The 13,153-nt window shown below is 48.9% G+C and overlaps 1 protein-coding gene across 1 annotated transcript in view; it reads right to left on the bottom strand.

The window, feature by feature from the left end:
• RSF1 (remodeling and spacing factor 1) overlaps positions 1-12,497 on the bottom strand; it is a gene marked incomplete at both ends in the record, with an annotated part of 25,109 nt that extends 12,612 nt beyond the window's left edge. The window contains 5 exons of the mRNA XM_010159538.1: positions 1,618-1,697; positions 2,943-3,047; positions 5,020-5,217; positions 7,057-8,768; positions 12,307-12,497. Coding sequence (XP_010157840.1) covers positions 1,618-1,697; positions 2,943-3,047; positions 5,020-5,217; positions 7,057-8,768; positions 12,307-12,497 — 2,286 coding nt within the window. The remainder of the gene's footprint in view (positions 1-1,617; positions 1,698-2,942; positions 3,048-5,019; positions 5,218-7,056; positions 8,769-12,306) is intronic.
• Between the last annotated feature and the right edge of the window lie 656 nt (positions 12,498-13,153).

Genomic DNA, 13,153 nt, shown 5'->3' with positions numbered 1-13,153 from the left:
CGCTTCCAGCACCCGATCACTACATCCCATCGATGTTATGGATACACGAGCCTGCTCACTTCACTGTCTTTGAGAGGGTCTCACCTTTCTGGTGAAATCTGCCTTTGAAGATGTAATTCATGCCAAGTTTTGTTTAATAACGCACACAGACGTTCTTAGACTTTACAAAGTACTCAATATATGTCCTAAAAGGTATAAATTATGCAGACTGTGTTTCACGTCCCTCATTTTCAAGGTCTGAAAACTGCAGAGAGGATGTTCCAAACATTAAGGATGTTGCTCACAAATGCAGGAAACCGGTTTGCATTTACCCTTTGGTAATGGAAGGGGTGGGCACGACATTTCACTCAAAGCTGTAATTTAGCCGACCCGCTGCGCGACAGCAGTCGCATCATCTTGTACATTCAGCAGAGTTGCACGGAATCCACAGGGGCAGGACTCAAACCCCACATTAATCCAATCAAGCGCTGTAATGGAGTCAGGATGTAACGCTGCGCGGGGCAGGAACTCCCCGCCGGCTGGCGGCACCACCAACACACGCAGCTCAACCGGTGCTGCGCACCAGCGAGCTACTGGTACCACAAAGCCAAATGTGCGTTCAGACACCTAAACCCGAGTTTAATTTGCTCATCTTTCCCAATTATTGGACTTTCTCCCTTCCTGCAAGCTCTCCCAGCACCGCGCCGCCAATAATCAGTGGGAAGTCAAAACCAGTGTTGTGGTTTAACTCCGGCTAGCAAAACACCATGAAGCCACTCTCACAAATCCCCATCCCCTCCTCCAATGGAGGGGAAGAATCGGAGGAAAAAGAAATAAGGAAGCTCATAAAACTGAGATAAGAACTATTTACTAATTAAATCTAAATTAATATATACAAATCTTATTAAGAACAGGTAATTAAAACAGAAAATAAAACATATGATACAATACAATACAATTCCTCACCACCCACCGACGAACGCAGAACAAAATACTGAGTAGTGGGAGTCAGACCCAGAGAGCCCGAGAGCCGTAGCCTGAGCGCTGCTGCAGCAGATTCCAAGTGAACTCTGTCAGCGATAGCACGAGCGGGAAAACTAAACAAACCCACCAACTCCCTCACAAAGGAGCCAGCACAGGAGTTAGCAAAGCAGCTAATGCAGGAGTCAGGGAGAGGGTTAGCAAGTGTACAGGAGCAAAAGAGAGAGAGTAAGGGGGAGAGTAATGGCTCCTGGACTCCCTCCTCGCCTCTGCCCCAGCATGACGTACTATGGGATGAAATACCCCCTTGGTCAGTTGGGGTCAGGTGCCTGAGCTGTGTGTCCCTGCACTGCCTGTAGCCAGACAGCGAGAGCTGGGAACGCAGCTGCAGGGTCAGAAGCAGAGAAAGACCTTGAATCTGGTGCAGGCATTGCCCAACACCAGCTGAGAACTTACCAGTGCTGCTCTCTGCATCCAGGAACAGCTTCCTAGCAGCCACGGTAGAGAGAGTTAACTCTTTCCTGACTGAACCCAGCACAACAGGTCTCACCAATTCCCAGCCTCGTGGCTACTTTCCTCCCCAGCTATTTTAACGGGCCTGCAGCCACCACCACCTCTGCACAGCAGCTCGCTGTGAGTGCAACCCAAGAGTAGTACCTGCGTTCTGCACGCTCCTTCTTCTTCAAGACAACATCCAGATCTTGTAATTGCTCTTCCAATTTCTCACAGAGTAATTTCTGAGGGAAGGAAACACAGTTATTAGTTTCTTTCGTCACCCAGTATTTTCACATTCAACTAAAGTTGAGACGCTTCGTCAGATCTGCCTGGAAGAAAGGGCGAGCGCCGTGTTGCGCTGGAGGCTCCTCCTTGATGAACAAGGCTTTACAAAGACTCCCCAAACCACATGTGCTTCACCGTCAACTGCTGGAGCCGCCTCCTCCCGGTAACTGGAGTTTACTGCGGGCAGTAAACAGGCGGCAGCGTGCCTGAGGCAAGGAATAAAGGCGTTGAGAAGAAACCTATTTCTGCGTCAGTACCACGTTCTTGCTGCTATCTCCACTCCGGCGTGGAGAAATCCCAGGATTTCACAGACCTATGTCACACACACACAGAAAGCTGAGCACGCGCGCGCAGCGGGAGCTCTTTGTCCCTTATCCTAATCTTCGGGGAACACCTGAGTCTGGACACTGCAGCAAACAGCAGGGATACACCCCAGGATCATTTTTCTGCCCAAGGTTTCATATAATACACAAGGAGCCACACGTAAAAAAGACATTTTGCGGACAAACCGTGCCTTATTCCGTATCAACACCCTCACGATCTTCACGCTTCTACAAACATCTCATTTTTCATATTAGAAATGACTAAACAGCAACAGAGCAGGGGGATGCTCTAACTCCGAGCTGCAATCCCAAACAGCGTAATGAAAACATTCCTACGTATTCCAGACCATCACTGCTTAAAAATACCCCTTGGAGGACACTTAAAAACCGAGGCTCAATGCAGCCGCGGCATGTCACGTCCAGCGTGGGGAGCTTTTTGCCTTTGGGGAAAGGGCTCCTCCTCCTCCTTTGGTGGAGGAACAGCACTTCAGAAACAGCTCCTTGCTTTGGCCACATCCCTCGCTGCCTATGCTTCCCCCTCTGGGACGATAATACTCTTTTGGGAAAAATTAAGATATATTTTTAACACCATGTTAGCCTTGAGGTAATTTAACCGAAGATGGAAGGAGACTGGTGAGGGTGGAGATTCCCATCAGCAACACAGTTATCCCTCAATAGCAGAAAAAAGAAAGGGAAAGGAAAACCACCTCACAAAACTCATCGTGATGAGTTTTACTCAGTGCCAAGAGGGAAGATCAGCATCCCCACTGTTCACCCCAGCCTATTTTTTAACTGGAAAAAAAAAAAAGAGCTTGTTAAACTCCCAGAAAATCACCGCCCCCGGCAAAGCTGGCAAGGGAAGTCCAAGAGGAACCATACGTGCTGGCAAGGCGGGCAGAACCACTCTCCGTCGGGGATTATCATCAAAGGAGGGCGAAGGCAGGCTGTGTGGTACCCGCTGTCACAGGAGTCGCACAACAAAATCTGTGGAAACAAAGTGAGTCATGAGCATCTTCTGGCATCCACGACGCACAAGCAGCTCCAGAAGCACTTTATAAATACACTGGACTGTGCCAAACCCCCCAGAAATCCTGTCCCGCTTATCACTATGTGTTTCCAAGGCCAGGGGTGGTTTTTATGGGGAAGTTCATGGATGACAGTTTTCTATTTTAACACCAGATTTCCTCTTACGACGCATTCTCAGGCCCCTTAGTGCTACTGGACGACGCAGATCGCCTGCCCATCGCGTCGAATCCGCTCATCCTTTCCAGATCCCAGAGTGAGTGGAAAACTTCATCTGGGCAAAGCGCGGTGCGAACCATTTCCCCTGTGCGCTCGCATCCCCAGGCAGCAGCCCCGGCTCTTTCCTCAGTCAGGGTGATTTCGTGCCCCGGGTGGTGCAGACAAAGCCTTGCAGACTCTCCAGGTTACACAGAACTAGGCAACCAGTAGAGTTCACACTCAGGTGGGCACAGCCCAAGACACCCCTCTGCATTAAAATTAACGACCAAAGCTGGCCTAAGCCGTGTGTCTATTGGAATATTTATCTCCAACATCCTAAAGTTCAAACCCCGTCTCAACTGTGCTGGGTGACCTGCCACACGCCCGAGAGTACGCTTGTTGTGTGGCTCCGCAGCAGGGCCGCCCGGTATGACTTCCCAGATAAACGGAGGAATTCATGACAATACCTACAGCTGATGAACCAGAAGCATAAACCTTGGAAGGAGTGAAAGCTCACCGCCTGCCTTCTGCATGGGGCTCTGCTGGAGCCAGCCCTTCGGGTGATGTTGTGGATGCCTCATCCCTGGAAGTGTCCAAGGCCAGGCTGGATGAGGCTTGGAGCAACCTGGTCCATGGAAGGTGTCTCTGCCCATGGCAGGGGGGTTGGAACTAGATAATCTTTAAGGTCCTTTCCAACCCAAACCATTCTGTGATTCTATGTATCCAATGAGGATGACTGCCACCGTGTCACAGGACACGAGCGCACACACTGCGTGTCTGGTTCTGGGTTTTTAATGTTGTCTCTTCTGTATTCACTGAGACCGTAGGCACGACCTCAAAGCCTCACCCAGATCAAGTCTCAACAGGCGAAACTGCCTTTTACAGACTCACAGGGTCACAAAGGTTGGAAAAGACCTGTAAGATCATCCGGTCCAACCACCAACCCAACACCACCACACCCAACAGACCATGTCCTCAAGCACCTTGTCTACAATCTCCTTGAACACCTCCAGGGATGGTGACTCCACCACTTCCCTGAGCAGCCCGTTCCAGTGCCTGACCACTCTCTCAGTGAAGAAGTTTTTACTAGTATCTACTCTAAAAATCCCCTGACACAATCTGAGGCCATTGCCTCTTGTCCTGTCACCAGTTACCCAGGAGAACAGACCAGCTCCCGCCTCTCTGCACCCTCCTTTCAGGGAGCTGTAGGGAGCGATCAGGTCTCCCCTCAGCCTCCTCTTCTCCAGGCTGAACACCCCCAGCTCCCTCAGCTGCTCCTGATGAGATTCGTTCTCCAGACCCTTCACCAGCTTCGCTGCCCGTCTCTGGACACGCTCCAGCATCTCTATGTCCTTTGTGTAGTGAGGGGCCCAAAACTGAACACAGGACTCGAGGTGCGGCCTCACCAGTGCCCAGTACAGAGGCACAATCACTGCCCTGCTCCTGCTGGCCACACTGCTCCTGATACAGGCCAGGATGCCATTTGCCTTCTTGGCACCCTGGGCACGTGAGGGCTCATATTCAGCTGCCATTGACCAACACCCCCAGGTCCTTTTCTGCCTGACACTTTCCAGGCCCTCGTCCCCAAGCCCGGAGCACTGTCTCATAGAAGATGACTTCCTTTCCTCCTCACTGACCTCACCTACTCCCACACACCGCCAGCTCAAAGGGTGATCTCCCTCCCGACACCAAAGCCAACCCTCCAAACCTGACACGACAGCCACCCGGATCCTACCAGCTCAGGGTGATTGGGAAGGCCACACTTCTTGCACGGCTCATCGTCATCAGCAGGTGCAGCTTCTTCTTCCTCCTCTTCTTCCTCTCCTTCCTCCTCCTCAGAGTTTTTTTCACTCTCCGAGTCCTCACTTTCTTCGTTACTTGAGTATTTCCACCTGCCACGTGTTCGCGTACCCGTCCACCGCACTTTGCTTCTCTGTGAGACACACCAGTGCAGAGAGAAAACACAAAGGGAGATTTACAGAGCTTCGTCCCAGACCTTAAAAAACCCACTTTTCTCTACAGTGAAGCAATTCCTTTCAACAAAGAGATAAACCTTCCAAGAACCCCAAGGTGCCACAGGATAGTCAATGGAGAAATTCCTGTCTACCGGCAGAAAAAGTTTCAAATGCGATTTAAAAACAGGAAGAAAATTTGTTTCTCGGCCCCTTTTTTTCCTACTCTGACAAGATAACCTTGGTGAATTCCACATTTAAACTTTCTGAATCCAAAAGGAATCTTTTCTTCCCCCTGCCATGTGCAGCTGGTGCCTTATTTCACTTCAGGACACAGGCTGGCACTCTGAGAAGCAGATGACCCTCAGCATTTCTGGTGCTTTCCTCCAGGATTTTCCTCCACCTGCCTGAAATAAAATCGCAGCACCTTTTAAGCACACAACTTAGAGCTTGGTGGTCTTTCACGTTTCTACTTTTCCACCATTTTTCCGAAGTGAAACCGATTCTGTTGATGCTTCTTTTTGCTGACCACAGGGGCACCCACCGCCCTCTCTCGTTTCTCGGTTAGTTAAGCGAGCGTGTGTCTGCCCGTGCCTTTACCAGGCCGTCCCACCCTCTCATTTCATGCAGTGGAAAAGGACATTTCTCGTTCTCTAGGTGTGCTGAGTGTTACTAACAATTTCTGTAAACGTATTTTGAGTGAAAACCAGATTTCAGTCCCAATTCAGAGTATTATTCTGTACTGAAACTACTTTCTGCACCCAGGATATTTTCCATTTAAAGCAACGTAGGAAACAGAACAAACTTTCCCTCCCATTAACTGACTTGTTTCTGGCAGATGTTATTCCCAACTCCTTCCCTCCCCAGGCTTCGAAAATGGAAAATAACTTTTCTTGCTTTTTCAACTCAAAACACACTTCAGTTTTGACTCAACGCCTCACTGACCCGAATGAGCTGAAAAAGCTAAAATGTACAAAACACTCCTTTTCTCCCGCAGGCCAGACTCACACCGAGCAGCACCTGTCGTTCTGGTAACATTTTGCTGCAGGTTTTCAACGCGCATTTCCAGCTCTTTCCTGGTTTTGCTGTTCGCTCAACAGAAGCAGCAAAGGGACTTTAAATCCGTAACGGCGTCACCTCAATTAGGCTTCATCGTATCACACAAGCATTTCAAATCTACTTTTTAAAAACTCTTTGTCAAAAGAAAACAAACATAAACCAGCCTATTGAAGATCTGGGTATTTTTCACCTTGGTAAAATGGCAGAAACTTACTTGTTTCAAACTTCCTCAATCGCATTTATTTTTAAAGTCTCTTTAGAAAAGTATTTTTCCGTTTCTGTATCTTTCAAAAAAAGAAATCAAGTTAAAACTTCTTCAGCAACAGTACTTCAAAACTGAAACCACCTGCAGGACTTAGGATCGCTAAGATTGTAATTTATTTTATAATTGAAAATGTTAAAATTAGTCTTTAAAGTGACTTTTTTTTTTCCATTATGTATGTGACAGAATTTTTCAGCACAAATGTTGTCGTTCACTGTAAAATCAGCTGTTCCTTCTGAAGGTTATCCAACACAGCAGCATGAGAAGCTGTGGATGCCCCATCCCTGGAAGTGTCCAAGGCCAGGCTGGATGAGGCTTGGAGCAACCTGGTCTAGTGGAAGGTGTCCCTGCCCATGGCAGGGGGTGGGACTGGATGGTTTTTAAGGTCCCTTCCAACCCAAACCATTCCATGATCCTCAACATCCCTACGCCAGCGTACACTCTCCCTACGGAGAAGGCCGTGGAGAGCCTTTACTCCCGGGTAATCAAACCGTATTACCTTGTTCACCTTCGAGTTTGACTCCTTCTCTTGCTTTTTCGCATCTTCTTTTCGTTCCGGTTTTTGCGCTGCTGCAGGTTTCTCCTCCTCCTCCTCAGGTCGTTTTTTGTCAGATTTCTGATCCCGAGTCTCCACAACTTTCGGAGTCGGCTTGGATATTCTCGGAGATCGCCTTAATGTGCGGCCAGCGCTGACGTCTTCCGGTGGCGTTTCCGCCTTCCTCTTCCGGCTGGAGATCCTGATTGTTAATTTAATCCCTTCCTTCTGTCTTTCAGACGTTATTTCTTTGTTATCTGTTGCGCAGCTTTCTTCTTCAGAAACCAGCTTATATTTAAATTTGCTTTTAGGTGGGGGAGATTCCTTTTTGCTTTCGGAGGCGTCCTCGAGGTGAGAGGCGTGGGCGTCGCCTAATCTATCCGTCTCTGCTTTGGCGGCTTCCGGCTCTTCCTCTTGCTGTTCAGGGCTGGATTTTGACGCTACGTTGCTCTCCTCAGGGAGCGGCGTTTTATTGTCGGAGCCCTCCTTTTCCAAAACGGGCTTCTCCAAAGTAATGGGAGAAGAGGAGGGCGGGGGCACCTCAGCAGCTTTTGGAGACTCCGGCTTCTCCTCAGACTCGCCTTCACTTTTCAACGTCTCTCCATCAGGCAGCGCAGGCGTGGGCAGCTCTGTGGGAGCCGAAGGATTCGGGGGCTTCCCTAAACATTCTTTGGGTGGCGAGAGTCTGTCCGTTTTGACTCTCACGCCCGGTTTCTCTTCCATTGCTTTGGCACAGTCCTCGGCGCTGGCAGACGCTTCTGCCCCCGTTTCGGCGCTCGTGCTGTCAAGGGGCTCTTTTTCCACAGGACCGGATTCCTCCTTCGAAGGCACTTTCTGATTAGAAACCTCGGAAACCGCAGCCCCCGTTTCCTTCACCGCAGTTCCCACCTTTTTCTCAACCTCGCACGTTTTTATCATTTTACTAACAGCCTCTGACACCTTCTCCCCGCTTTTTCCGTTCCTCTCCTTCAACGAGCCGCTCTCTTCCTTCGGGCCAGCGGAGTGTTCGGACCTGCTGTTGTGTATGACGCTTGGGGTCACTCTCTCACAGCTAACCTCCCCGTTTACTAGCACTTTCCCATCAGGACACAAAGCGGTAATCGTGGGGACTCTCTTAAAAGCTTCTTCCTCCGGTTTCCCTTCCTCCTTCAACACCTCCTTGGTGGGAGTCACACACTTACACAGGGGCCCCTTGATGGGGCTGTCGTAGTCGTCCGTCAGCTTGATCTCTCGCTTCTTCAGCGGTATTTTGGCCTGCTGGTCGTTTTTGAGCTTCTCACTTTCTTCCACAGATTTCTCTACAATTTCTTGGGGAGTTTTGACATTAACACAAAATTCTAACCTCTCCGGCTCATGCACTGCTATCTTGTCTGTACAACTTTTTACTTCTTTTAAGTCTTTTGCTTCTATTTTGTTGTCCTTCACCTCCACCTTCACAGGCTTGACGTTCTCCTTAAAGGAATCGCTTTCTTCTTTGACAGTTGGCTTTTCTTCGCTGTATTCTGAAGGTTTCTCTAATTTGACTATTACTGGCAGCTTTATAATTTCTTTTTCTTCCACTTTCTCAATTTTCAGCGTATTTTCATCCTCTTTGACCACCGGAAGAGGAAGGCTTTCCGCTTCCACTGATTCTTCCTCCACCTCCTCTTTTTTTTCTTTGATTTTTAACGAATTTTCTGTTGACAGAAGAAAACAACTATGAGACAAGCGGGGGACACAAACAGCATCCATCAAAACAAAGGCACATCTGAAAAACCCAGCCCCCCGCGGCCCCCCGCGAATGAGCCTTCTCTCACGGAGTCACTAGGAGCCTGGCTTGTTCACGCCATCCTTAGAGTGCGTTGCCAATTTTTCGCTATGGAATCGCAGTTCGGTGTAATTCCATACCAAGATAAACCTCCGTTTCGGAAGCTAGCAGCAGAATTTTAGTTTTACCCTTCTTTACACAGACATCTCAGCCCCTTCTCCACAGGTACCACAATACTTTCGGAGGACACGTAAAACCTAAGCAGAGAGCGCACGATGCATCGACTTCAAGCCCGACTCGAGTTCCTGAATCCCTTCAAACCGGAACCAGGCTCCAGGGTCTCCAAGTGAAATTCCACACAGAAATCAGCCCCCTGTTTGTACACAGTTTAATTTCCAGAAATAATTCACTGTTGAAATGCAACAGCTGGAGAAAGGAGGCGGCCTTCAACATTATAGCGTGTCTCGGAATTCACCTGGATTCTCCGGCCAACGCCTCCATCCCCAGCGTCCTATCCAAATGCAAGGAACAGACAGTATTCCACGTTCGCCTCATCTGCCACTTCTAAACGAGCGCAGTGAGGAGCGTGTACCAGAAAAACCTGCAGCACCTAAAGAATTAGGTTATGCCTACCCTGCAGAGTCAACCCGAGATCGTCAGGGCTTAAAGCACACTGCCAGCATTCAGAAGGAACCACACGCCCAATCCGTTACCGTGCGCTGAAGCCTATTATTTATCACTACCACAGCCTCTTAGTACCTCAGCTTTTTTAATTTTACCCTAATTTTGAGTCAGCTAGGGACAGGAAGGTATCAGGTATCAGGAAGAATTTCTTCCCGGAGAGGGTGGGGAGGCACTGGCACAGGTTGCCCAGAGAAGCTGTGGATGCCCCATCCCTGGAAGTGTCCAAGGCCAGGCTGGATGAGGCTTGGAGCAACCTGGTCTAGTGGAAGGTGTCCCTGCCCATGGCAGGGGGGTTGGAACTAGATGGTCTTTAAGGTCCCTTCCAACCCAAACCATTCTGTGATTCTATGATTCTATGACAGAACTAATTAGAAAAAGCAAATATAATAGCACCACGTGTACCGTAACAATATCTTCCGCCACCTGGGAGACGTTACGGCGAGCATGCCATAACTCCCAACAAAAAGAGGGTTATTTTCCTCCTGTCTTAATCCCTTCTCCCTACACACCAGTGTAATTCTTCTCCAAGGTGAGAGCTTCCTGAAGTGGTTAGAAACATACAGGGGAAAGTATGGCAGTTAACTTAGTTACGCTAAAGAAAATAAGCATTTTCAGAAGAGAGTGGCGGTGAGGAACGCACAGATTTCACAGTGTTTGCAAACACAGAACGAGCGTCCGAGTAAGCCCCAGCAATCAGCACGGCAGGGACAGACGCATCTCCAAGGCACCAGAAGCCACAACACACTGAGGGCTCAGGGCTGGTTTTTCCCCTTCACGCCCGAGGTCCCCACTGCTCCCAACTTGGAGCCCTTGGAACAAAAGCTGCCTCCTTTGGGGAAGGTGTTCCAACCCCATGGCAGGGGGTTGGAACTAGATGGTCCTTACGGTCCCTTCCAACCCAAACCGTGCTGTAATTCTCTGCTGGACGGTGAGAATGAGATACTTGCTCTGTCTCTGTCGTCTTCCACCCTCCCTTCGCTCCTGTCCGTCTGAACGACGTTCTACCATTCCCTGCCATCCCCTGCCGTGTTCTCCCAACCCTCCAACACCAGGGATATCAGCAGAATTCCCAAACTCCTCCGCACGGAAAAGCAGGAGTCATTCTGCAGCTGAACTCCCTGAACGGCTCGTGACGCCTTTCGTACACCCAGAGCGAGTCGGCCGACACGCACGTCGCCGTAACGCCTCGAGTCCATCCATCCGGCCGGTAAAACACGGCGTTGGGTCAGTTTACCTCCTTCTGGCACGCGCTAACTGAACAGCTCGGGACGCGGCCTGAGCAAACAGGCGTCGGGTCTCTCGCTGCACCTCCGAAGGGCTCCGAGCGCGGAAGCAGCCACACTAAAGCCTCTCGACGGGGACGTAGCGCTCCGCGAGCACGCTGACTGCCCACGGGGATGGTTTCACCGTTCCCTCCGCACGCGGAATCGGTGCCTAGGAGCGATTCCGCACCGGTACGCAGCCTGACGCGGGCGCTGACCCAGGTGAGCGTGCCAAAGGACTTGGGGACTTATCTACGGGGGGAACCACTGGTTGTAAAGGTTTTCCAATGGCTCCTCCTGAATCCAACGCAGAATCTATCTGAAGCAGCGATCTCAATTAGATGACTTAAGAACAATTTCGAGTGAGATAAAGGCAAGATGAGAACTCAGAAGAAAGAGCTGTCAGTAACCCCGCAGGTCACGTCGTGACTTCTGCACGCAGGCAGACACTGGAAATGCCTTCGACGGCGAGACCCTCCTGCCCGTGTTTGTCACCGCTCGCTGCCATCTCGACACTGCTCCTCCACAACTCAAATCCCATCTGTTTTATCCATTTCTGCTGCTCTACACTGCTTGTTGCAAAGAATAACAATAAAAGAGCAAGCCTCTCTCTTTGGCATCGGAGCCACGACAGACCTTGCCTAATTCCATATATTAAACAAACGGGTGAGAAGAAACACGTATGAACACAGCGGAACCCTTAAATCTCAACCCTGATTGTGAAAATCTTCTGTATTTTAACAGAATGATAATACCAGGTAGTAACTGGGGTAAAATGACTTGTGATAACAAGCTTTTTGCTTTCCACAACCTAAAAAAAGCTCAGATTCTCATAACACAAAATACTTCAGGCTGATACCCACACTTAGCAAAGCGAATGCACAGACAAACAGGTCGGGTAAGTTGTTAAATATGTGCAATGACATGAAAAAAAAAAGGTTCTTTGTTAACAAGAACAGTGGAGGCAGCTCAGAATCACTTCACTTCTCAAGTACTTTAGGATTTCAAATCGTTTTAAACAGCAGCTCATGTCTTCTTGAAAAATCACGTGGGTTATGACCAGTTTGAGGAAGCAACCTCTATTTTCTTGATTGAAACTCAAAAGCAAAAATAGACACCGCACCCAAAACTGTACTGATTTCAACCATGGCATTGCACAAAACAGATTTGGTTTTTTCCTTTTGAAATTTTAATGTTGCTAGAACAGGAAAAGTTTGGCAACAGTTCGATACTCCACAGAAACATACAATGACCAGTCTTTACAATATTATACAAAACGTACAGCAAAAATAAAATTACTTAGAAAACACTTTATATGCAGCTCTCCTCATAAACAAACCCTTGAGCCTAAATATGCACTAAAAAAACCCCAATAATATTCAGAATCTCAAAGTGTTCAATATTTACTTGACTCACTTTGAAGAGAAGTGCTAATCTAACACGGTAACTTTCCATGAAGTTGGAAATTCTAACACTGCCACAGCACAACACTTAAAAATTGGAGAAAAGAAGGCAGAAAACCTTGTGCAGATGTTTCATCCCCCTTTTTGGCGTCTTCGTCTTCTGTGCTTGGGCTTTCGCGTGACGAATTCTCCTGCTGCGAACTGCTGGTTTTCAACAGGGCCGGATCAATTTGCGCTTTCAGGAGCTCAAGGGTCTCAGCAAGCTCATTGCGGTTTCTATGAAAAAAAAAGAAAAAATAACCGTGGTGTCTGATAAAGCCACGCACTCACCCCCAAGGGATTCACAAAAACCAAACAGAGACCATCCACCTGGACGAGCGCTGCGCTGAAAACCTTCCACGCAGGCCCGGTGACACGCCTGTCCCACCGGAATGGCTGCTCCTTCGCAGTCACACTTCCGATTTATCCACACCGATGTGAGGTCGCCCTTCCGGAAGGACCTTCTCTACCTCATCTGGACTCAAGCTGCTACTATTACTCTTTTCCTTACCACCCCCTTACCAATCCTGGCCGATTTTGCTCTGCGAGTTGGTTTTTCTCTGGGCAGAGGAAGTTGGAGTGTTCTCCTCATGCACCAAAGGACAAACCGTGTCGTTCAAGCGCTACTTCCAAAGGCAGTGAAGTAAATTAGATACGTTTTGCCAGAACTCATCCAAAGAACGTGTAGCAAACGCTACAAAGCTGTCCAGAAAACAGCCAAAACAAAGGTTTGTTTAAGCCCGTTTCAGGTTTTAGAACGCGTCACTGCGGTTTTCTGCCGTGAGTGTCAGAACTTTCCCAGCAGAACCCTGATTTCTGCTGCTTTTGGCACTGATCTCCAGCGTACAATACACAGAGAGACAAACACTGCCCAGCTCTCGGCTGCTTTGTTCAGATCCATTCACCAGGACAGGCTGGGTGGAGAG

Source organism: Eurypyga helias, unplaced genomic scaffold, assembly GCF_000690775.1.
Source record: "Eurypyga helias isolate BGI_N326 unplaced genomic scaffold, ASM69077v1 scaffold37729, whole genome shotgun sequence".
Taxonomy (NCBI): Eukaryota; Metazoa; Chordata; class Aves; order Eurypygiformes; family Eurypygidae; genus Eurypyga; species Eurypyga helias.
Note: the sequence above shows the minus strand (reverse complement) of the source record. Positions and strands in the feature narration are given on the sequence as shown.